The sequence below is a fragment of the Rhamphochromis longiceps genome, linkage group LG3 (assembly GCF_057381845.1).
Source record: "Rhamphochromis longiceps isolate RC_006_pf linkage group LG3, R_longiceps_female_GT1.1, whole genome shotgun sequence".
Lineage (NCBI taxonomy): Eukaryota > Metazoa > Chordata > Actinopteri > Cichliformes > Cichlidae > Rhamphochromis > Rhamphochromis longiceps.
The window spans coordinates 56,728,779-56,754,762 of record NC_140559.1 but is presented as its reverse complement, the minus strand read 5'-3'; the positions used below and the strand labels follow the sequence as shown (position 1 = coordinate 56,754,762).

The 25,984-nt window shown below is 41.3% G+C and overlaps 1 protein-coding gene across 3 annotated transcripts in view; it reads right to left on the bottom strand.

Moving 5' to 3' along the window:
* The window catches only part of dock11 (dedicator of cytokinesis 11), an 80,733-nt gene that overhangs the window by 19,679 nt on the left and 35,070 nt on the right, over positions 1–25,984 (bottom strand). For 2 of the 3 annotated variants that reach the window (XM_085400443.1, XM_085400442.1), the window contains exons 30-46: positions 24,875–24,986; positions 24,447–24,485; positions 22,476–22,657; positions 21,852–21,965; positions 19,627–19,693; positions 18,678–18,766; positions 17,081–17,201; positions 16,872–16,938; positions 16,695–16,742; positions 16,209–16,354; positions 11,802–11,917; positions 10,226–10,363; positions 5,393–5,575; positions 5,001–5,114; positions 2,954–3,169; positions 1,261–1,318; positions 504–610 (exon numbers count right to left, since the gene is read on the bottom strand). In XM_085400443.1, coding sequence (XP_085256569.1) covers positions 504–610; positions 1,261–1,318; positions 2,954–3,169; positions 5,001–5,114; positions 5,393–5,575; positions 10,226–10,363; positions 11,802–11,917; positions 16,209–16,354; positions 16,695–16,742; positions 16,872–16,938; positions 17,081–17,201; positions 18,678–18,766; positions 19,627–19,693; positions 21,852–21,965; positions 22,476–22,657; positions 24,447–24,485; positions 24,875–24,986 — 1,917 coding nt within the window. The remainder of the gene's footprint in view (positions 1–503; positions 611–1,260; positions 1,319–2,953; positions 3,170–5,000; positions 5,115–5,392; positions 5,576–10,225; positions 10,364–11,801; positions 11,918–16,208; positions 16,355–16,694; positions 16,743–16,871; positions 16,939–17,080; positions 17,202–18,677; positions 18,767–19,626; positions 19,694–21,851; positions 21,966–22,475; positions 22,658–24,446; positions 24,486–24,874; positions 24,987–25,984) is intronic. The other variant, XM_085400444.1, reaches the window with a different exon arrangement.

The following is a 25,984-nucleotide window of genomic DNA, read 5'->3' as shown; positions in this document are numbered from 1 at the left end:
GATCCTAAAAATGTCTTATATCTGCTCATCGTATTATTTGAAAGGTCTAATATAAGTATCCACCACTGTAACGGTGCTGAACACACTGATTAGGAAACCCCATTTGTTATAAAAACAAGAAAACTCCAAATATTTTAGAAATCTAAAACTAAAAATTATGTTGTTTTTTATTAGATTAATAAACTGAATTCACAGTTTTAACCCTTTAACCCGTAGTGGTCACTACAGCTATTCAAAGGCTGTTTTCTGGTATTTGTGTCAGTGTTGATGGTATACTCGCACATAAGCCAGTACATTGGACACTGATGTGTCACTCCTAACACGTTCTCACTCTCATAGCGTAACATTTTACGCTAGGTGACAAATCGTTGGTATATTACACTTCCGGGCACCTAATACGTCCCTATATTACGAGATCGGAAACATGAGAACCATTTGGAATGAATCTACACATGTATGTTGGTTTTACTTAAATAAGCATTTTTCCTGAACAGGTGCCACACCTCAGTGTAATAGACATCCTGCATGCCGGCGTCTTCCTTCATGGCAGCTTCCTCGTCGATGTTAAAGGTGATTTTCTTGAAAGCTGCCAAGCCGCTGGGGAACAACTCTGGTAAGCAAACAGCAAAGATGAGTGAGGAAAACAAAAAATGTTTCACATAAACCTCCACTAGAACATTTTCTACAAAACACATTTCTATTTATTTATTTATTTATTTCCCCCAGCAGGTGTGGCAGGTGTTTTTGTGACACTGAGAACTCACGAAAATCCAGATAGGTGTGACCCACAACCAAATGAAACACATGAAAGGTGGATATTCTTCGATTCCCAACATGCTGTAACTGCCTGGTGATAGTTAATCTACCTGATGGAAGGTAGCTTCAGTTCATACGTACCGCTGGACTAAAACCTAAACAAATTTTCAGAGATAAGCTTTGTCGTCTACCAACTGTTGTCAGCATATCCACCACACATTTGTTTGGCGGATTACAGAGACTTACAGCCAGTTTTGCATAAGATAAAGATAACCTAAAAAAATAACATACGGCATTGTGAGAATTTGCTTTTGCGACTCCACTGTGCTGTGGAGTGTTTGCACATTGTGACAACAGCGAGCCACAAACAAACTGCCAAGTATATCACCAGGAGGTCCACAGTAAAGGCTGCTTCACGAGTTTCTAGCAGATCAGTTACACTAGGCACACAATGCCAAGAAGGATCAAAGTATTTCTTGTGTACAGAAGGGCGGGGGACCTTACTTTTTCTGTTCAGGTATTCCGCAACCAGCGCAGCCACGTGAACATAACACATCGCAGCCTGTGGAGACAAGAAGAGGCCATCATGAACAGAACACACTGAAAAAAAACTTTTTAACACCAGGGCACACTGTTTAAATGCAGCTGGCAATTGCTCAATAATATTTCAAGCAACATAACATCATTACACATGATTTTCGAGGCTGCATTTAATGACTTTTTTGTGTTCAGTCATTCAGGCAGATATCTACAGCCACACCTACCACTGAAACAAAACTGTCTTCTCAGACTGTGCGAAATAGCTGTAAGGCATGAAAGCCATTTTTGACTTTCTCTTATCCTTTACTGAAGCATAACCCAATATGTTTCTCCACAGGAAGAGACGTGATGTGGAATAGACAGTAGCTGAAAAGCTCAGCAGTTCTTTTCACTTCACTCATTTAATTGTACATAAAAATGTTCATCCTGTTGAAACCCATGTGGATAAACTTGACATGATTTGACGTGTAATTAGTTTTCGTGTGGCTACATGTGCAGCATTCAATTCATTATTTAAATATTTAGTAATAAACATCAAGTACAAAAAACGTATTCAGGAACACTGCACATAAATGTGTATTTAAACTGTTATAACCTGTTACTGTAATGTATGTAACAAGGCCACAATAAGCTAACACGATAATTCTACGCCTATATGTTGCAAATAAAAAGAATAGCAGCTCTACATAGAATTATTATCATGTTGACCCTCACATCAATAATAAATCAATAAATCACTGAGCTGACCTTGAACACCTCGATGTCTGCTAAACTGCATCGCTAATTTGACCGCTGTCCACACACCTACAAAGTCCAGAACACACGCACACAACGCTACCAAAAACCTCGTTGGCAGAGATAAAAACAGATCTAATGTTACAATCCCTCTGGAGTGTTTAAATTAACTGGCTCACTTTATACTGAAAAGTTTGAAAAATCCTTTGAGAAAAGTCCTTATATAAATATCAACTTTTAAATAACCAAATAAATACACTTGACCTGCACTTAACAGCGCATCAGCTGCACGACCCAGGGTCAAGTTCTATATCAGTCTTCACCTTTGAACTCGCTTTCCCATGATCTAATCCTGACCAAGCGTTTCCTTGTACAACATCGGGACTGGATGTATTCACGGTATTAATATGAAAATTTTCATTTGAGTTTCATTTGGCAGAGGATGCAGCATTCAGTTTTGTTTCTTAGTCACCCTGAATAACCTTTTGCTGCAGCATCACCAAAAACACAAAAACAAAAGAAAAGGGGACAAAAAGTAAGTGGACTTGTACGTTTAAAGTTTCATTTAATAACAATAAAAATACTAAATGCTGAAAATACTCAAATACATGTTGAGCTGGGCCTATAGATATTACAGTGTCCAGTTTGAAATGACAGCATCTTGGATTAACTTGAACACCACTGCAGCTGAGAAAGGAAAACATGGCCTGCAGGACTAATTCTGCAGGTCTCATTGTCTGTGTACCAGACAGCGTGAATGTGATTGATGTGCGATCAAAGATGTCTGGTCAAACAACACAACCTGCCTGTCCGCGTTATTCTCCTACAGACCGCTATCCACATGACTGTAACAATACAAAGATAATGACTAAAAAGGGAGAGACACAGACGTCAGAATCACTCACAGTCTTCCTGTTCATACCTCTGACAAATCTCCATTTTTGAGGTGCGCTCTGGCCATGCTGTCCAACCAGGTCCGCCTCAGCTCAGGGGTGCTGGCGTAGGACCGGGCCAGGCTGTACTGGAGGTCCAGCAGCATTTCAGGATCTTTTTCATGCTCTCGCATCTGGGCTGTAGCCATCAGAACTGTGCGGATCCGCTTGGTCAGACCCTTCACTTCTGAGGGGAAAGCTGTGGACTGCAGCAAACATACAGACACTGGTTAAAAAGGGAACAAATCTAGGAGGAAACAGGAGCTTCAGATGTGGCCTGCATCCTGCTGCTAGACTAAAATTAACTCCTTTAAACGTTTTAAGTGCAGCGTGGGGGATGACTTTCTAATCTTCTAAAAAAAGGCTCTTATTCTGATAGGAGCGACAGAAGACAACATGCAGGTCATCCATATTGTGTTCCAGCCTTCGTTTTATGTGTGTTACTGCTTTGTTACATTACAGTTACATTACATTACAATCTTACCTATGCATATGGTTGGCTCATTATGTAAGGTCCTACCCACAAGAAGGTGCAAGAGACGTAGGACCAGATTTACTCTGCATTAAAATACTAATATTGGGGTTTACTCAACAGCAATGCACAGAGACAATTTAGTGACTACAGGTGTGAATGCAGTAGCTTTTGCTGCTGCCTGTGCTTCCTGTGTATTTGTTTCCTTTTCAGAGCATCGTATCTGGGGAGGAAGCTATTTACAGGAATCGCACGAAAGCGTTTTTGCCGAGCAATTAAGAGCAAGTTGAGCCAAAACTTGTCGGAATTTGCATCTTTGATAGTTGCCATGAAGGCCAATTTGTTTGAAATGCCGGAGGGGGGAACAACACCAGATCACCAGCTAGTCAGAGCAAATCAGAGTCATCATTTAGTCATTATTAACCAACTGTTGTATGACACTGCGTGGAGGAAGAATATCACCGAGTTACGCAAGTGGCACAGCAACGCCAGCTCATCTATTATGGACTTGTCCGTAGTAAAGCAGCATTTTTTCTGGGTGATTGTTAGGGTCCGTGTGAGGTGTGAAATGTATCCAGATGAATCCAAGTCTCCAGCAAGCTTCATGATGCTGCAGAGTCCAGTCAGTTTCTCAACAAGCTGGTTGTTTGTGACCTCTTATTTGTGCTAGATTACATTTGCCATTATTGAAACGTAAACTTTTTATTCTCATCGTCACTTTGTTCTGCTAAGTTAATCAGTAAATACTATACGCCTTAAAACACTGCGCCATACTTCACACTAGTAGTCCTAGCAGTAACTTGAATCTGTCATCTAAACCTCCTGAGCGGTATTTACTGTTTAACCAAATTACATCACTCAAGCAATGATTCAAATTCCCATGAGGAGTAATGTTTCACAAGTGTGATTGTGTGGCTGCTCTTAAGAACACAAAGAAACAACAAGGGGAGCGAAACTTGCTCCCTTCAATCGCTCATGAAAGAACAAGAGAAACGAAGCAGGAACAACCTGAAGGTTAAGTCAGGCTCGATTAACCTTCAGGTCATCGAAGATCGTCGAAGGCTAATTCACAGTCTCTTCCAAACAACTCGTGACAAAAACAGAGATACTTTGGTGGTTAATCATCCACTGCTAACTAGACTGTCTGAATCCTGATTAACAAGTTAAAAAAAAACCCAAGTCATAACATCTTTAATACTTTAATACTATAATTACTGTTTTTGAATTATAACACTAATACCTCGGGATTTCCTAATCATCACATTCTGTCCTGATAAGTGAAGTGAAGCACCGTGCTTTGTGTGTACTACAGAAAAATGGTGAATTATAGTGAAAAAATCATGAAGCAATGAGTAACGACTTGTTGTGACACTTCATTTACACGAAAAGAGCATAAAAATAAAGCTCATTCGCTGATTATTATCATCTATGAAGAAAGTGTGGATTTAGATCAATCTACAGATTGATTTTACAATACATCCACGTGGAAACTCCTCAGTGAATAATGGTAACAATGAATGTTTGTTGGTGCCAGCTGTGATTGGTTGTCTAGACTTCCACAATACCTTCATGGCCTTGTCGCTGTTTGCAAAGTTGTTGATGATGGAGAGAGACTCCTGGAAGCGTGAACTTCCGGTCAGCGCCACGTCAGAAATCAGCTGGCTTACTGCAATGATGATCTACTCGGGAAAGAAAAGCAGGGGAAGGTGGAGGGGGTGGGGCAGTGGGCACGGAGAAAGATGAAAATGAAAGGAGGAAATGCACACACGATCCAGTAAATAGTATGTGCACTAATCACTGCGAGACAACAGAAAGAGAAACTCAGCAGACCGTCTGCAATTAAACACGCTTTACATTCTTCTCCTCCCTTACTGCACGTGAATTGCTCAGAGGAGCGTGCTTGGAGAAAAGAAAACCGAGTGCTGAACGTCAACAGTTGTCAACATTAACACTTTACCTGCAGGTGTGTGCGTAGGAAGGTTTTCCTCTTGGTGTACTCGTAGTTGTTCCTCATGAGCAGGTAGAGCAGGGCCGATGCCTCGGCCCGCAGAGAGGCCAGCTTGGAGACGCAGCACTTGAGCACCTCGCAGCACAGAGCCTCGCACAGCGTCACGCGACCCTTGAACAGCACCGAAGGGAACTGGCGGGACAACGGGTTAGTGTATTAAAGACAGATTCAGGACAGGGCTGGAGTTAGAAAATAGAGTGAGTGTGTAGGAAAGACAGCAGGAAAACGATAAATCACTTGATACACAGTGAAGATATCACATTAAAACTTTGTGTTATGGTAGATACTAATAATAAGTCCATTTAGATTTGGCTGAAAATAAAAATAAAACCACAAAAAATAACTAAAAAATAAAATAAAAAATAAAAAACTTTATATTACCCACAATTTTTTATGGATCATCTTCAAACTTCACAAAAACATAGTAGACCTCCTGGGCTAAGTACCTAGGTTGGCTAAGCATTTGACCTTCATTGTTAGCACTCAAGGTCAAAGTTCACCTTGAAAAAAATTTCAAGAAACCATATTGAGTAATAACATGAAACTGCATGGAGAGAGTTGCACGACAACTGGGTAAAGGAGATAAGAAAAGACGCTTCTCTGGTAAATAATCCTTCGACGTCATAGGTCAAAGGTCAGACATTAGGGTGCTGTTAAAAATAAGCAGGATGGCATCAGCACGTTTCAATCAAAACATCGTAAAACGTCAAATTTATTCAGGTTTTGGGGGGAAATCAAAGGTCTAGAAAACATCTGCATCATCAACCTGTGTATCAAACATGATACACTTGGCGTTAAAAGGTTATTGCAAAGTTTTGCTTGGGGTTTTTTTTGTGGTGATTTTATTGTCAGGAAGTAACAAAAAACGGACCTGTTAACATTTTAGTTCTTCTTTCACATTGTAATGACCCTGACTGGTTTAAACTAGTACATATAAATTGAACTAGTACATATAAGATGAACTAAAGGACACTATTGCAATGCCTGCCTCATGAGTCTTGTGTACCAGCTAAGTCTTGAGTCGTGTTTAGACTTGAATTAGTCTCGATGCGCTATGTTGTTACCAGTGTTTGTGTGGCCAAGAACAGCAAAGGTTTGGCTGTTAACAGGAAAACACGGCACGCTGCTGCCAGGAATTACGATTGCCGGTAAGAGTTTTAATCTAGTGCAGTTACAAATATAAACCTGTGACGAAATAAATAATAAAATGTCACAAAAACTGATATTCTGTCTCTAACTAATGAGGGGGGAAATCTGAACTGTTTATCTACATTTTTTTATTTACTGCAAAAGAATGCTGCTGTTAAAGTCCTCGCTGCCCATATCACCTTTCTCCAGTTTTCAGGCAGTCACAATACTCACAATAGCAAAAATCCACTTCTGGAAGTGGAAAGTTCTGTTTGTCTGCTAACAAAGGCCTAATTTCTACCAAACGCAGCATAAATGAGTGGATCAAAAACAAGCAGACCGGATGAGAGCGCGGCTAATCCCTGATTAAAATAACAGTCGGCACAAGTTTCACGCATGTGTTCCACATGGAAACCGATCAAAGAAAGCCAGCTGAAGGAGAATCAATATGTTTCTGATACGAGGACGAGCTCTTCTGTTAGAAGGTGTCGTGCGTGGATAAATGTGTGCGATACCTGGATGAATCTGACCGCTCAGTTGTAGCACAAGATTGAGCCAGAGAAGGCTCCATTATTACCTCCAACATATATAAACATGATGTGCAGAAGAAAGCAAAAGATCACTGAGTTTGTAAAGACATTTCCGTTTGGAGTGTGAAAGATCCAATACTGAAAGAAGAAAGAAGAAAAACACGCGACTGTGTGTCGACTGCTGAGAACAGACAAACAGACCGTTCTCAGCTTGTCTGTGTGGTGGATTTTTAGCCACACAAAACTGCGGCTAAAACCCAGAGACACCGCTCTGCCTATGTGAAAACCATGTTTGCATATTTGCCTCTTGCAATCTATGATAAGTTCACATCAGTTAAGCAAGTAAGTTATTGTTATAACAGAAATGAAGGGGCTCACAGCTTTGGGATCATCGTTCATAGTGATAACATCTTCATCCAGCATTTAAAATAAATGAATGACGACCGCCAAAGCAAATAAAGACAAACTTTTGTTTTTTGTGTTGTGAAATTAAACACAAGCACTCAAACCTCCGCCAAGAGAGCTGACTACCGGGGCTGTGTGGACTTTTAGGGGAATAGTATTGGATTTTGTACATATTCATTTTGTTTTCTTCGTTCTTTTTAAACAGTAAAAAGCAGAAAAAACATCAAATGTAATGTGATACTTTAAATGTTTACAAAGTACTTTCCATATGTTGACTCAATTTCTGACCTTGAAGACCTTTTAAAGGCTTGTTAAGCTGACCTCACTCCACACTCCTACAAAGTTTTATTTGAATTCAGTTAAATTAAGCTTTTTGAGTGTTTGCAGAGAAAATGAAACACACACACACACACAAACATACCAAACACAACCTAATAAGTCTGGCTGCAAAAATAACTGTATCAGCACTGCTCAGTTACTAAATAGACATCATGTCTCTTTAGTAGATGTCTACAGTAGCATTTAAACACCTAGTGATGGTTTTTGCTACTTTTATTCTGTGTAAACACTAAATCTCTACAAAACAAACTAGTGTAAACAGACCACTTTGTAGAAATAAAGACAGAATAGATTAAAGTACAAGTTGCAAAGACTATTTTTTGGGGGACTACTTTCAGCCGTGCATTCACACACTCCACCATTTGTGTTAATGAAGGACAACGTCTGCACTGTGGCTCGCTCGTGTGCCTTTAACAGTTTGTGCGCAAAATCTGTTGACACAGGAAACCTGGACTACAAAGAAATCAAAGAGCAGTTTATTGGTTTTAGAATCTCACAAACCACATTGTTTGACATTTTAATGAACCTGTACACACTGTAATCAATTTGCAGACGACTATTCGCCTGATCCAAGCACGAGTGTTTAAAGTGTTCATGTTCGGATAGTTACTATTTGCAGAGGCTAACCTTTAATGCTTGAACTGTAACAGGAGGAAGCACGCCAGAACAAAGTCTTCACCGCTGCTGTTCTCTGATTCATCACTTAATTAACCCACATGACACTGACACTGCTGATATGATAACTCTAGGAAGAGGGTTGTTCTCTCCCTTGGGACCTACCTTTATTACCTCAGCAGCTTTTGACTGAGTTGTGCTGAAGCTCATTTCTATGCAACATAACAGTGAGAAATACTCAATTAGATACTAGGGCTGCCACGATTAGTCGACTATCAAAATCGTCGACGACTAATTTAATAGTCGACGCGTCGTTTGAAGCTTTGTAAGATCCCAAAAGACGCAGGAATAAGTAGTAGGATTTAAGAGTGTAATAACGGACTGAAACAGAAAAATGGCAGCACTGCATGTACAAGGATGCCAGCTGCCGTTAAACCCCGAAGAAGAAGAAGCAACTCCTGTGTCATAGCTGTGTCCAAAGTCAGAAACCACATCCTCCTCTGCCCGCATTTGTAGGCCGATTACGTTACAGCGACATGACGAAGGCTGTCCAAATTTGAAGACTCCGACAAATGCGCCCGACAAATGCGCCCTTCATTTCTCCAGATATGAAGGATGGGTCGGGTGTATACTTCGTGGCCCAACCTATCCCAGAATTCATAGGGTGGCCCTGCTCAGTTTCCAACATTGGCGGCACCTAGTTAGTTTTAATATTACTCTTATTATTCTTTCTGGGTCACAAAATAAAGTTTTAAGATGTTTTCAGGCGAGAATGTAGCTGTGTAAACCTCAAATATCTGCTCAGTTTATCAAGACATTTTCGGAGACGTCTGTTACCCACCAGCTCGATAGCTAGCTGGGGTTCAAGGCTCACTAGAGCCGGTGAGAACACCGGACTCCGGGCAAATCGTTTTCAAACCCACCGCCGTCTTTCGCTACTCAGGTTAAACATATATAAGTCACTTGGATAACTTAAAATGTTATTGTTTGGCTTTTTTCAGTATTTTATTTGTTCCTGAGTAAATCGGTTTGGCTGAGATTAAAGTTATAGTTTTTACACAGCTGAATAAACGTCAAGCAGACAACTGATTATCAGAAGTGTGAGATGCTCAAGAATATACTGCGGTGTCCTGTTATATTTTAGATAGCAAGGAGCAGACGGCTGAGTTTATTAAACTCCAATGAAACAATCTGCAGATTTCATTAAAATTTAATAAACTATCATCTTGTCTTTATTTTTAGTTAGCACTTACCTTAAACACTTAAAGCTGTAAGCTAATGATAGTTATATAAGAGCAGATGCTGCTGGTGCAATAAGCTGTACGTTTTACGTCCAGTGGATGATGATCTGATTAGTTGACTAATCGCAAAAATAATCGGTGACTAGTTGACTATCAAAATAATCGTTTGTGGCAGCCCTATTAGATACATTTCAGAGCATTTTTCTAGCCAGTGGCTGGGAACGAGGCAGAAAACACGAGAAACACTGAAAAGCCAGGTTACTTTATTGGAGCAGTGTGACCTATGGTTTTTTTTAGCTATTAGATGGAATGAGAGAGAACGTCTGTGTGAAGGCTGGAACCAGACATCTCACTCATCTCATTGTTCACAGTGGAAAGTTTTTTAGGCAGCGGCAAAAACAAAAACAAAAATGTATATCAGCTCCGGTCATCAAAAACACAGCATGTTTACCTGCTCCAGGCATCATCTGAGTCATACTGATTTTACTACTGCAGCAACACTTCGTACGAATGTGAACACATACCTTGTTAATGAAAGCACGCAGAGCGGCGAACACGTGTCTGAGGGCAGCTTCTGACTGGCCGACTTTGAGGAAAGTCAGGTAGACGTCAAACACCTTCTTCATCAGTGCGTTGTGACCGTCGCTGTCCAGCAGCTGGTTCTGAATCACACACACACACACAAGAATAGATGCACAAAATATCAGTGCAAACTATATTCATCAATTTCCTACATCACTGTTGATGTGTGAGCAGATTTATGAGCTGAACGATGCTGATGACGTTTTAGGCGCATCTCATTCTGTTCTCATCGACTAAAAGCAAACGAGATGACAACGACTGATGGCAGCGGCTGATTTTTACTGTGTCCCATCAATTTCGGGACCCTACAATTTGGGATCCAGTGTCAGTATCAGTACTCATGCTCGCATCAGATGAAGCCATTGATAAAGTTACTGTTTCGAAAAAAAACCCACAGCTAGAGCATGAGGATACACCCAATAAAAGCTTCTATATGTGAGCCTGCTTGTAATGTGGCAATGCGAATTGCGTAGGTTGTTGGTTGCAACTTTCTTGAGAAAAACCCAGCCAGACAACAGCTGCCAACAAATAAAAAGAATGACATCTAAATATGTCCAACTTCACTCCATCCACACCAAAGGACTACTTGAGAACAACACCAGATGTTCAGTAGGCTGGCTGGGGTCCAGAACTGTCTCGAAAGCATATCTCCACTTAAGGATAATAAGCAAAAGGACCAAGTCTGGTGTTTGGGTTTGTTTTTTTGTCTTTAGGTAAGCTGCGTTAAACAACACCGAGCAGTTGAGGAAGCTGTGACGTCAAACAAAGGCAGAGCCGATAAAACAGAGAATCAAACTCTCCCAGAATGATATGAACCTGCATGAAGGATGAAAAAATTAGCTCCACAAATCCAGCAAAGACATCCATCCACTGTGAAGCATGAGGTCAAGACTAGGACTTGGGTTTAGCTTGGCACTCAGGAGTGATGGTTAAACTCGAAGGAGCTTTAAATGCTTGAATAGCCTCTCATAAATACAACAACAAAAAATGGGCCCAAATTCCAGGCCCCACAAGTTTGAACACATTTTTGAGGCTCAAAATGTGGTTACTGTTAGGTTATGATTCGATTTATGCTAGGGGTTAGGGTTATGCATTCATTTTTGATGGTTAGGGTAAGCCGCTAGTGAAAGCATTATGTCAATTAGATGTCCTCACTAAGACATAAAAGGCAAAAGTGTGTGTGTCCCGCTACACACAGAGTGGAGCAGGCAGAGCCACGAAAGGTTAAACAAAGATAACAGAAAACTGTTTAAAATGTGTTCATTTTTTAAATCGTTCATTTAGACAACATCAGACTCAGCACTTACTCGGGTGACTTGCAGAAATATGTAAAGAAAAGATGAGCATACATATTAAGATTTCTCTGAGTGTTATTAAGAGCTGAAAACCTCTTAAACATCACGGAGGCTGACTCAAAATTTCATAACAAGCACATCACTTATTTAAGGACTCAGTGACATTTGAATCACTTTAAAAGCTTATCTACCATCTTGGTTGGACTGTGTGTGCAGTGCTTACCTTGAAACACTGAGTGAACAGACTCAGGATGTCCAGGACGCTGAGGCAGACCTCGGTGGAGGTGTTGCCTTCAAGCAGGGCCTGATGGTGGATTTCTGCTTCTGACAGCCCTGCCCCTGAAACACAGAAACACACATGGAGACATAAAGAAATCCTGAGGTGCTGTGCATGCTAATGGTTCACATTGTGGTGTAGAACAGATTCTAATTGTAACCCTTTTATCCAGAAAATACTGATGACTGCAAAGTTATTCTTAAGTATTGTTGTGTTTGCTGATTTCCTGCTTGCTTTGAAATGGTAATTTACATACAGCTCATTAGGCAAATGCTTCATTGACTGATTTAATTGCACAAATCAACATGTAATTACATCTTGTTTAAGATACTCCTAGTAGGTACCAAATGTTATTAAAGAACATAACATCCAGCGCAAGTCCATTTTTCATTATTAGCATAGAGCCAGAGATAAGAACAACTTGTTTCTCGGTAAAGTGCAAAATAACAAGGAAAACACATGTGACACATCAGTCTATAGGGTACATGTACAATCATTTTATACACAGGTTATTACATGCAAATCTTTTGAGAATCCTGTAAACAGCAAACACTGCATTAAAGCCACAGAGAATTTTTTATAGAGGATTTTATGTTTAAGATTAAGATGCAGCAAAGAAAATCCCTGTTTGTATGCGGGTGAACGCGCCCATTTATTTTCTGCAACAGCGTTTTCCGTGGTGATTCTACACACTGTTGCATTAATCTAGCATTGCTGCAAATCCATTACGTGAAGACCAGAGAGGCCTTAGAGCTCGACATACTGCGGTCAGTGGCTCAAGATAATGTCTGTTTAGAAAGCACAGCCTGAGAGTCAGTTGGCTAGCTCTGTCTTGGAGGAGCGGCATTTCAACCCATGATGAACTGTTTCCTTTCAGTCGATTCACTCGGTACAACACATAAGTATGGGATATCGCGCCCTTGCATTTCCTGGCTGAAGAAACCTTTATTCACGCCTTTAAGGTGGATGATCTGTGACAACATACACACAGCCCCTCCTGCGCATATACCCCCTGTCATCCCTCAGTTCTTACGCTCTTCATCTCGCTGACAACACATCTTTTTTTTTTTTTTTTTTTTTTTGTGTCCCGTTTGGATCTTTAGCCAAGTGGATCATCATGGCCTTGCCATATTGGTCCATTTGATTGACCTTTATTATAATTATGAATTTATTTTATTTTCAGTTGCTACAAACGGGACAGACATGACTGGGGGATAGGACAGGGAGAGAGAATGAAAGAAAGAGAGGGAGAGAAAGAAAACCAAAGGGGAGAAGAGACGGTGAGAAGGGGGGGAAGAAAGAAAAACAAACAAACAAACAAACAAAACACCTGGATCACCTGTATGGAGAAAAAAAACAGAAGAGAAAGCAAACAACAAAGAGCAACATAATAAAAAAAACGGCACCATCACAATAAACTAGCTAGCAGTAGATAACAGTAGATACTAAATAATAAACGATATTGTGCAGCACGCAAGATAGACAGCGCACAATGTGCTTTGAGGCAGCAGCCAAGAAAGCTGTAGTCCGCGTCTGTGAACACCCATGTGTACACCTGTGTGGATCAGCACGCTTGTATTCCAAAGGTTTCTCCATGTAACGATCTGCTAGGGAGTGTGGGGAGCCACAGCCCCGTCCTCCAGGGTATGAAGCAGGTATGGAGGAGATCCAGGCCCCAGATATCCAGAGGCCCCAGAGTACAAGGACCCGAGGAGGACCACCAAAGGGGGGGGAACCATGCCACCCTCCTGGGAAGAGCTGAGTAGAGCCCCAAAGGAGAGGTCACCCCGCAGCTACGGAGCAGAGGCCAGAGGGGGTTGCAGTGGTGTGCCCGCGGGCTCTGCCGGCAGCCAGCTGTGCCAGAGAGGACCGAGCTTCAGGCCCAGAGGCCAGAGGCCTGAGGGCCCCCCACCCCTCGGAAGGAGCCCAGCCGGGCCACAGGCGCCCGGCCCCGCCAATCGGCCACCAGGAGTGAGCCGGTACATACATGAGCGCCCAGTCCCAGACGACAAGGACCACCAACACACCAACGTCTGAGGGCATCAGCCACTGGCAGGGAGTGTGGTGAGGGGAGATAGGCCTGCGTACTTTAGAGGGCCTGAGATGTACCCAGAGAGCTCGAGTCTAAGACCCAACCTGACATATAGACACAGACGAACAGGCACACGCGGACACAGACGTGCATTCCCACCCCATATGCACAACCAAATACTCGGCACTCACCCAACGTGTAGACAGACACAAATAGACACTGCACAGACAGGTTGAGTTCATTCTCCACCTCTCCTATATCTCTCCCCCCACCTGCAGAGTGAGCTCCTGTAGTGAGGTGACCACCTGCAAAGATATAACAACCTCCCCACCAGTTAGAGAGCCCCCTAGTTGGGCCGATGCACCAGCGGTCCCCTGCACTGGGGCTGAGCCCCCCTGCACCCACCTGCCCACTGCTCCGGCGACACAACAGCCAGGACCCAAGCCCCCAAGCCCAAGGCCCGGCCAGCACCCCAGACCGGGGGGCGGAGCACCCCCAGACCCCCAAGCCTCCACGCCCGTCCCGGACCCTCCCAGGGGCAGCCAGGCTACCAGGCCAGTAACCAACGTCCGCCAGCACAGACCCTCCCCCATCTCCGCTGTATGCAGCCACAAGGAAAACACCATCCAAGAGCCCCCAGAGCTCCTAACCAGGTCATGGCCACATCCCCCAGGTTAGGGGGATGTAGATGCACACGTGGATTCATGTTCTAAAAAGACCTTCTTCTGACGATTCACAGATACAATTTTCTTTGGTGATTTTCACACTTTAGCACTTGTGAAATCAGTGGTCACACGGTTGAGAAACTGCTGCTCTGCAACAGAACTGATAGTTTCTAATAGTTCTTTAAGTAGCACTTTGTAATATGGTCGGCGACTAACAGCGTAGTTCCCCTGTAATCAAATGTCATTTCAACCAATGTTATTTGAAATTACAATGTAATTACATTTACCTATAAATACCTAAAGGTAGAGGCACTAGAATAACAAGTCAGGTTTTTACAGGAAACAAAGAAATGACTATACTGTAAATAATTTTAAGTAGTGTACAATTTCATGCTAATTTTGTAGAAAAATGTAAATAATCATAAATCGTAATCTTGCCTTTTTACAGCTTTATTTAATTCATTATGCTGATGTGCATTTATTATTTATCATTCAACTGTCTTTTTATTTTACCAATATAAATGTGAGAAGGGCTGTTCTTCTTTACCAGTTTACATTTGCAGGCCTATGTGACCTTATACAATAACCCCTTCATAATACAGCCTACAACAGGGTAAGATGGGAAAATGCTGTTGTTTTTTCCACAAATTACCAAATAATAAAGAAGTATTACTTACAGACTATTAAAATTTACTTTAAATTAGTTTAACTATTTGTTTCCAGTAAAAACCTGACTGGTAGTATTAAGTATTTGCAGGAAAATCTTAATTACCTTGTAAATAAAATACATTTAAATTCCTTTTGATTACAGGGAAATTAGTGTCATACTAAGAAGTTTTCTTTTTCCTCGTCCACATGCACAGAGAAGAGCTGAACAGTTAGGTTGTTGACACACTTTTTCAACTACTCATTGCACCAGCAAATATGACACACAAATTGGAGCGTGACCAGCAAACATCCTACCAGAGCCTACACGTGGAGCTGGTGTGGTGGAAGGATTGAAGCAACAGGCAGTGATGCAGCAGCACTCACATGACAGAGGTTGAGACAGAACATTTTTTATCTTTTTAATGCCAAAATTGGAATGTGCACTTGGTTTATGATGTGATGGGAGTGTTAGTGTGCATGCTCTATTGTAGCTCCAGTTGCCTCCAGTTCCTTGCATCTGATTCTACTACTTATAGATTTTTGTGTCCTCAAATAATACCAAATAAAACAATAACAAAACTAATAATTTCACATTCATACATTTCTTAAATTAAACACTTTCATTTCAACAGAAAAGGTGAACATAAGGATAATAAGGACTGTCACTACAGACTAGGCGTGCCACATTAGGAATGTAACCGCCTCTCTCCAGATTCTCCTGTGAATCTTTCTGCAAGCCTAATCTTTAACAAACAAATCATTGGTTGTGGAATTATTGTCTTTCATATGAAATATTCCTGTGCAAACCTCAACTGTATGCAGACTCCCTCGGCTGGAACACAAATGCAATCTATATCACTTTACCCGCATGATTTCTTGACGATTAGTGCGGTGCTGGCAGAATTAACTGTTCCATTACGACTTCAATTCCTGTAAATTTCTAGGAATCTTAGATGTGAAGTGTTTTGCAACCTGACGTTTTGCATGTGAACTAGTGGGAGTGCTTACATATGTTGAGTGTGAAGGAGGCTTCCATGGTGTTGAACTGGTGTATCTTGCTCTGCATGAGGCTGGCACGGTTGCAGCGCATGGGTGGCATTGTCTGAGACTTTCCACCTGACGAGAACAGCTTCGACACACATGCCTCCTGGCTCCTATATCGATAATAACAGGAGCAAGAAGGAAGGAGGAAGAGGAATAACATAAGACCCTGTTCCTGTAACTCTCACTGAGCTGGATGTATTACGATATATAACAAATATGTTAATACCTGATAATTAATAAAAGATCGACACAAGCTGATTAATACCAAACAGAACATTTTAATACATTTAAAAAAAGAGAGGAGTAAAGGTGTATTTCATTGGAACATGACCTGGCACCTTGCTTCCTTAAAACTCAACTAAATTTATTTGGGTTTCAAATTTCAGGCGCTGACAGATAAGGTAAATATGACACACAATACAAAGGCGCAGCTTTGTTTTCCAGCCTTACCTGCCGATGTTCCTCTTTCCAATGTAACGGAACTGAGCCAGACAGACCCTGCGGAGAAAACATGAAGCACGAGGCGCCTTTTGCATCCACTTAGAATGTTGACTGATAGAGCAGTTAAAACACACGTATAGTTTTGTTTAATATTTACATATGGCTGTTGTTTCATTAGCTACTCACTCGAGCAAACTGAGGAAGTTCATGATGTCTTGAGGGCTGATTTTGTTCCAGTAGGCCATCAGAGTGTCTGTGGGCAAAAAGACAAAGTGGACACACTTGGCTATATGGTTTTAGTCCCCCAGAGCGATCACTGTCAGAAATAGCAGAACAGGTAGCCGAGTCACGTTCTGAGTAAGTGATGTGCACTGTGGCTATAGAGCCTCACTGACCTTCTGACAAGGTCTTGGCGATGTGCAGGAAAGAGAACAGTAGGCCTTTGATTTCATATTGTCCCAGTCTGCCGATAGGAGGCATGGTGCTGCTGCTCATGGTTGAGGCGCGTCTCTGCAGCTGGAACAACACACAGAAAACGCTCGTTAACTCATTTTAAAGCACTCCTACTTCCTGTTTGGTTAGGACCAGCACTAGAGGAAAATCTTTGAGTGTCAGAGGATCTAAACGGTCGTATTTTACAGAAGGAGAATGATTTATTTAAACCCAGACTTGAGGACAGGCTCACTGATGAAACCTTTGTTACCAAAAAAAATCCTGAGCGCAAACAGTATGTGAGAGGTTGCTTTCGCAATTAATATCTCTTATCAGCAAACACACAAAACAAACATGTTATTGCTTTTGATTACACAAAGCAGTGACAAGAAACAATTCTTAGAATTATGCTGATGAGGTGAATCGTGGATGTAAAAATATACAGATTTACAGATAAACCAGCAGAAAAGCTAAATTTAGAGCAAAATTGCACAAAAACCACTGAGCAGAATGTCATCAGTCCTGGAGGCGAGAAGGAGACGGAGAAAAGGAAGAACCTATTCATTTTTCACTTGTCTTTACACCTTGGCCTTAGGGGGACGATATAGCTTCAGAGTGCTTTTTCTGTTTAAACGTCATTATGTGTTTTTCTTCAATCTGTCAGGGGTTTCATCTAACTGTCATTTACAGGTCAAATCCACATGACTAGCACTTTCTCACGTTGCGACTGAATTGTAAGCACGGGCGCCTGCTCATCTGGCATCTCATAGCGAAACGCGAATGATCGCTGGTTCACATGAAGGTGGTGTTTTCCAGTACAAGCCACGTCACACGTTTCCCAAATGAGTCATGGTTGAAGAGCAGGAGAAGAGTTTATGTTGGCTCTGAGTTTACAGAGGTTTCCTGCTGAGAAGACACCGCCATTGTCCAAAAGTAACATGCAGCTGCTTTTTAACATCATTGCCAGAAAGTGAGCCGTGAAGGCTTCAGATGTAACGCCGAGGCCGTGTGTGCACGTGGCCTACACGAAGCCCACGTCCGGTGAGTAAAATGTTAAAGTGGAACAAAGCAGCGCAAAAGTTTGAGCACTTCAGAACTAATTAGAATTTCCTGATTTGGGAAGTGACAACAAACCTACCAGTGAACAAAACACTTAAACCGAAATTTGCATATCGCATGTTTCAAGGCTGCTTTGCATACGGTATGTTTAGGTTTCCCGCACAGTGTTTCAGAAGTGCTTCCGTGAGGTGACTCCAAAGGGCTCAGACTGCATTCTTAGAAGTATTTAAAAATGCATATAAAAAGTTTCAGGGCTGCAACGCAAAACCGTGATAATCAGACATTGTCAGACTTGTCTTGATGTCAACAGTTCAGCATAACTGACATTTCTGAATGACATTCCAGGTAAGGGAAAAAACAAAGAAGAACAAACCAGTGTCCAGCTTGTCGGTTTTCTGGAACTTAGAGAAACCACAAAGTTTATTTATCTAAAAATGAACTGACTGACAATCTGCCCTAAATATGTTTAACCTGTTGGGCTAAAATGAAATGTTACCTCACCTCATTGCTGTCCGGTGTTCCTGGGTCCATAAATAGAGAGCCTCTGGAGTCTTCCCTCCTCACAACGTGGCCATTCTGAGTTGGCTGACCTGCAACCAAAATAGGTTTGTTGGGGTCCAAAGACTGCAGATTTGGCTACACTCCATGTCTCGTATTCACAAAGCTTCCTAACAGTAGCTCCTAGTGAACAATTCTTTATATTTTCCAATAAAATTAAACAAATTCATAATTCTAAATAAAAACGTATGAAACCATTCTTACGTCAGGACTCTCAGGAAATGTTTGGGCCAATATGCTATACAGGAACAACACACCATTACTCATTCCATTGAGCCTGTGAACATCATTGTACGCAGTAGTCCAGCACCGTGATGTCTGAGAACACAACCCTTGTTGTGTCACCAGGGAATAAGAAGCTAATGAACTCCTTTTCTGGAATAAACAAAGGCTTTCTACTTGAGACTACAGATGATTACATTGTTGCTTCTGCTGCTTTGATTTTCATATTTGTTTACTTTCAATCTGCCCATTTTGGCCTGTTTACGCTACCGAAATGCAAGACTACGTGGTCCCTGTTTTAAACATTTAACCCTTTTGGTCTCGAAGAATAAAAACTGTTTAGCCTCCCAATCTTCTCAGGTCAACGTGTATTTGAGCTAATGAGCAGCTGCTATAACTCAGTAAAACACCCACGTTCACTGGGTTTTCGAGGATTCTGTTTGATACCGATCTTATTCATCTGATTTCAACATCATGTTGGTAGTGAATAAAATACTAGAAATGTTGTAGGATTGGCTAAGAAGTTTGATGTCTGTCTGGCCAACAGCTGCTGCTTTCAGACAGAGTGCTGCTAATGGATCAGTGGGTGTTGAAGCCATATGTTTCTATCATAATGAATAACGTAAACAGGAAGACGCCATATGTACGGTTTCTATTGTTCTCTACTCACCGTGCTCTTTCTCGATCGCTGTGCTGATCCTCCTCATGTCTGTGGATATTAGGTCATCTCTGGAGCCCTGGCCAACCACAAGATGGAGCGAGTGAAAACTGTGTTGCAAAGAGGTGAGCTGGCACATTCCGAATATTATAATCAGACCAAGAGCAGATGTTCGACATTCTATTTCCTGCAATTTGAGGAAATATTTTAACGGTGAAAACAAAACGTAACAGTTCTGGCACCTTTGTTCGGAATGTATTGTGCCACTTTAGCTTCCTCGGAGCAATCTTTTACTGTTTACTCACTCAGTCTGAGAATTCCTGCATTACACAGGAGGGATTCCCAGCACGTACGGTGCTTAATACATCTATTGGACCACCAATTTATTATTCTACAGCTGCCCTAAATTAACAGTAATTACCAAAATAATTGCTGTACATTTTTGTAAATGCACTGGGTTTTAACTGATCTGTATACCAGACCAGACCAGTTTTCACAAAATCCACTGCACTTGGCACCACGGTACACTATTTGGCAACAACTGAATTGAATCTAAAATAGAGAGACTGACATTAAAACTTTTATAGTCTGTAGGATCCCATGAATGTGTGCCCACTGCGGGTCAGAGTTCATGCTGCAAGATTTTGTCTTATGATCACTTCCCTGGGATGGAATAGTTGTGAAGCTCCGGCTAGTAATGCTAGTAATCCCAGTACTGGAGTGGCGTCAGCGACACTGCCCATATGGAAAAGAAATAGTAAAAACTTATATGTGATTTACTCATGAAAGTGGCCACTTTCTCATCACTTTCATATATTGTTTTAGTAAGTATCCAAAACATACAAGTTTCATTATATAATTTTTCAAGGGATCTTATATCTGTTTTCACTCTTATATGCTTTTCATACAAGTTTCACACAAGACAGATACAAACTTTATAAGATTTATATATATCTTTTCCATGTGGGTGGGGTTTGCAGTCTTCTTGAAACGTGCTCCTTCAAACTACATGACATTAAAGTCATCTGCCAAGGAAAACAAATAATAAAGCTAAAAGCTACTTTTGACTACTCTCTTATCCACAGGAGGTCACCAAAGCGGGTAGCTCTGCATGTTTGATTTGGCAGAGAGTATTTGTCCTGGGATCAAGTCGGGGATCTTTCTTCAGCTATCTTTGTAACAACCACTTTGAGTTTCAGGACATCAGAAAGATGAATACGTCTGTTTCTTTGATCCCTGGACCTTCAGTTTATATCCCCACCTCCCGTGTTTCCCTGTTAACTCTCACTCGCTGTTTGGTGTTTTGATATTTTTGTTGATGTGTAGTTTTGCCTCCCCTGTCTCATTGCTGTTGATCAGTTTCAGCTGTGACTTGTTACCCTGGTGTTTCCCGTCTCCCATCAATTTTTCAAAATAGCGTTGTGTTTGAATTGCTCTGTATTTGTGTGCGGTTTGGAGTATACATTTGTTAGCACTCAAAAATGTGCACACAAATCATTGTAAACATTTGTAAATGTTAGCTTGTGTTTGTGGATTAGACCACACGCACATTTGTAAACCTTTTGAGGCTAATTTCACTCCAAAACCAAGCTTTGCAGGCCACGCTGGTCCTTGGCAGACGGTTTCAAGCCAGGTGTTAAGACTCTACCTTTGCATTCGCATTAACATTTTGAATTTTCACTCCACATCCACCAAGAGGCCTCACAATGTTGCTGAACTGAAAACAGGTCAACAGCGACAGCACAGTAGGCTGGGCCCTATTGTATAGCACAGGTAAACTAACCTTTTTAATTCATTTGTCATTTTCAGTCCTGTCAGACAGGCTAGTTTGGACACGTGCTGGAGAAAAATTCAAGATTCCTTACCTCGATTTTACATCATGTATCTGGCTTTGTTTAGTACTTCATACGACAAGTAGCTGTCATATTAAGGATTTTGCAACTAATTATTTGAAACTGGAAAACTGTAAATGAGACTTTTTGAACTGAACTGAGAAACTTATGAGGCCCTAATTATAGATGAAATCAGATTTTTATTTTGATAAACACGGTCATAAAAATAGACTGGTACATACTGTACAGTATGCTTCATGATTCCATTGAATTACAACAACCACTCCTGAATAAGTCTATGCCTGACTGAAGATCTTACAGCACAACAGCCAATTCATATGTGAAACTGACTTTGAGTTACATCACAGAAATCCCCAAGAAAAGGAGCGTTGTGAGGTGACTCACGTTTAGGCCCAGCCCAGGACTGGAGATGAGAGGCTGAGCGGAAAGCTGCTTCAAGTTCTGGTAGAGCAGCTCATAAAGTGGGAGGTACAGCAAACAGATCCTGGCCTGCTGGTTCTGAAACCATAAACATTTGAAAACAAGTAAAAGGAGATGATTATTGTAGGTTAATGTTAGCTACACATAGCCCTTACCTTTCTGTGGCTGCACTCTAACTTAGGTGGTTTGCATAAGAGACAATCTTATCTAAACTAAAATAGAAAGGTATGCACAGGTGGTGACCTGTGTCACATACTTCATTTACTTTTATGGGTAAAAATGCTGAGCTCACTTGGTAGGACATTTGGCCTCTGTTGATGATTGATGTATTACACTTTAAACAATATCTCCTTTATTTCTTATTCAGACTCTTCAGACTTTTGTTTCTAAGATAGGCGTTGTTTTTAATGCAGGTGTGTATTGTGTAAATGCCAAATCAAATACTTTAATCATTGGAACTCATTGTTATTTTGCATTGTTCCCAAACAGAATCGTTGAGAACAATAAATCATTGTTCTGCCCTTTTCTCCGTCCACATTCCTGCTCATCCTGCCTCTGCTAGTTCCTTTCTGTTTGCATGCTCCTAACCTTGAAAGCGGTGTAACGATCATCCATGGCGTGTTTAATAAGAAGGTTCTTGAGGATGCCCACGGCCTGTTGCCTCACTTCGGGCGCTTGCTGCAAGGCGTCAGCCACCTCTCTCAGCAGCAGCCCCACCAGGAAGTGGTTACGGCAGTATTCCTCCGTCAAACTGAACTCCAGACTCTGCTCTGTGATTGGGCCAAACAGGAAGTGAGAGAGCATCAGGATGAGCTGAAGTGAAATTTCCTAACAGTAAATTCTGGTCTGGTAAAAATCCGTTTCCAATCTAATTGAATCGACTTCTTACAACATTTTTTTCCTTGTGAGCAATCAGTCTATAATGTAACAACGTAAGCTGCAGATGTTAAAGGGAAAGCCTAAATCCTCGACCTCAGCAGCTGTGTAACACACTCTGCTAGCACACTTTAGGCCCCTTAGGGAAGTGCTCTGAACTTCATTTGGTATGCTTCACTTCTCAAACCACAAAAAGTCTGCACGACACATTTAACTATTGTTAGTTATTAACAGGAAAAATGGGAACAAAATTTTATTGAAACAAAGGTTAGCATGATAGAATCAGCCCAGCATCATCCAGCCCTGCAAAACCCAGTAAAGGCAGCTGAAGGCTGGAAAGGACAGACTTGCGTAAAAACTGTGGACAAGCTGCAAGAGTGAATGACAAAAAAAAAAACGGGAATCCCAATAAAAAGATTTTTTTGGATATTCTGGGAGTTACAACTGGGTTCCTAGAACTACTGGTGAGGTTATTCTTTTCTGTCGTCTCATCGGCCAGGAAGTGATATTCCCATATTTTCTCACACCCTTAAAACACGATAGAATGACATATAAAATTAGGTTCTGAAACATACTGAAAGTAAGCATGAGTAAATAAGCTTTATTTTATTATAAACACATGCTTGAAACAATGCATTTTGATTGGATATAGGAGATTTTAGACCAGTCACGAATGCTGAAATCAATGTTTCATAAGGGAAACAGTGATCCGGCTAATGAACTGTTTTTGTTTGTTTTTTTCCTTTAATTTCTCCTCAGACTGCATATTTTTACTAAATAACTATAAATAAAAAACATCCTGGCTTAATAGTGCACAACTTGGCCCTCAAGAGTTTTACTTCCTGGCTTTTCTCTTTTGCGGCGCCTTGCAAGATAAATGCTTCAGAGCGCTTTGCATTAAAAGCACCAAACAAGCACCGACACAAACACAGCAGATTTATACGATATGATGTGTCTTATTCAGTAGTTATAATGTTTGATAGAAGCAAGTGTGGCAAATTCAATCATTCAAAGTGCATCACTCCAAACCACTATGCAACAAACTCACGGAACACATTCATCAGGACATTAACGTTTCCACAACACACAAAGCGGAGCGGACTTGAATAATTCATCAGGAAATCTGCTGGAAATGATCTTTCGGTGTTATTCAGACAAGAGAAATAAACAAACAGACCACTAAAAAATGAGAAGTTCAACAGAAACAATGACATGGAGTTCAACAGCAGCCCTGGGTTAATATTAACACAGGCAGTGCAGCCTGGAAAACAGAAACCATCTCCAATTATCTCCTCTAATGACAGACACGGGCAGGCAGACAGAGAGACAGACGGGCGGAGGAAAGCGAGAGAGAACCACAGCTTCATGAGAGATGCTTCTGACTGGTGTTTACAACAATCAAGTGAATTAAGCATTAGGAAAAGAGGATTTGTTGATTCCCATAACAGCCCAGCTGCTCTCCTCTACAGCACGCAGGCTCGGGCCCTGGTAGGAAAATGAAGGCAAGAGCCCGGAATTAGCATTATTCCGAGTGTGAGGGGAATGAGTGCCCTATGAGGGTGGGTGGGAGGGAAAAAAATCAGGCGGCGGTGTGGTTAGTGCAGGTGAGGACAAGGAGGAGCAGTCATGTGCGAGGTGTCAGCAAACGTGGTGGTGTCAATGGGTGCGGTGGGCTTCACCTACCTACGGGCCCAAAAAGCTCCGTCGCATACGGAATAAAATCTGACCACAAGCAAAAACACACAAACAAACAACAAAAAACAGAGAGGGGTGGAGTAAAAATAAAGACATTCGGGGTAAAACTGTAAACAATCCATGCAGCATTTCCACAGCGCGCACTCCAGTGTTTGTTTTCATGGTGTCGTGTAAAACGGGTTGTGCGATAAAGTGTTGGCAAACCTTGTTCACCAGAGATCCGACTAATGCGGATAGGTGTGATGTAATGTGTGTGTGTGTGTGTGTGGGTGTGTTTGTGGGCCAAACAATCAGGCGGGTTAATAGGATCAGTGTGGTGGATGCATGTCAGAAAAAGGTCAGGGGCTGGGGTCGTGTGACAGCAGGTCAGTGGATACATGTGCGGTAAAAAGTAGGCCTACACAGCGCGCTCTTACCTTGTACCCTCTGCAGCTTGGTGCGCCCGAAAGCCATGGGCAGGTTGAGAGGGATGAAGTGCTCGTGGTTACACAAGGTCATCAAGAAGTCAAACTTCATCTCGGTCAGCACCTGTGGCCAACGGGCGAGAGTGCGGTTCGCACACAAATATGCAAATTTCGGCCAAACAGAATTCTCAATGTAACATCAAAAGCTGCCCGCGGCGGGGCGTCTGCGAGAGCAACACATTTGACTAACAAATCCAAACAACATAAACAGAGAAGGCCGGGAGAAACTGTTCAACATCAGACACAGCGACAGGTGAGCATGAGACAGGGCGCGACTACACACACATCGTGGAGGCGCTCACGAAAACGCCCCAGTGCACGCTTCAGTTCACTTTAGATCTTTGTCCTTTAAGGTGGTTAATAATAAATAATGAATGCCGTGAATCTGCAAACATAAAGGTGCAACTGATGCTTAGAATGCAGCAGTGCTGATGCACGTGTTTAAGAAAATTCAATAATAAATTGCTCCAAGGGGGAAAAAATGTCCCCTTTTTGGATAAAATTTTTTAGGCTAGTTTGAGTAGTTTCACTAGTTTTTGTTTTGTTTTTTTAAACTTAAAAAAAAACTTCCTAAAAACCTAAATTTGCCTCTGACATATGCCCTCCGTACAGTAATAATTATAAAGACTCAAAGTGACACTGAAGCGAATAAAAACTCAACTAAAATTAAACATTTTCAAACAATTAAAATTAAACTGAAATAAGAAGGGCTGCCCTCAAAACTAACTAAAAACAAACATTTAAAATGAAATTAAAAATTAATTATATATAAATATATATAAAACTAATAAATATAAAACTATAATAACTCATTTTTCATGTTTCTGTAATGGTTAATCCATCAGTAATAATATTTTTAATGCGAATATAATTATTGCAATCATGCATGAATTTTTCAAACGCACAGTTTTACAAGAAAGCTGCTAAAAGAGTTTAATATTGCATTTAATTCATTTCTGATCTCAGAGAGGAAGAGTATGCCTGCACAAAGCTGAGTTCAGAAACATCCATTCAGTTTATTTCACTAACAAACAACAATATGATTTTAAGATTTGTAAACAA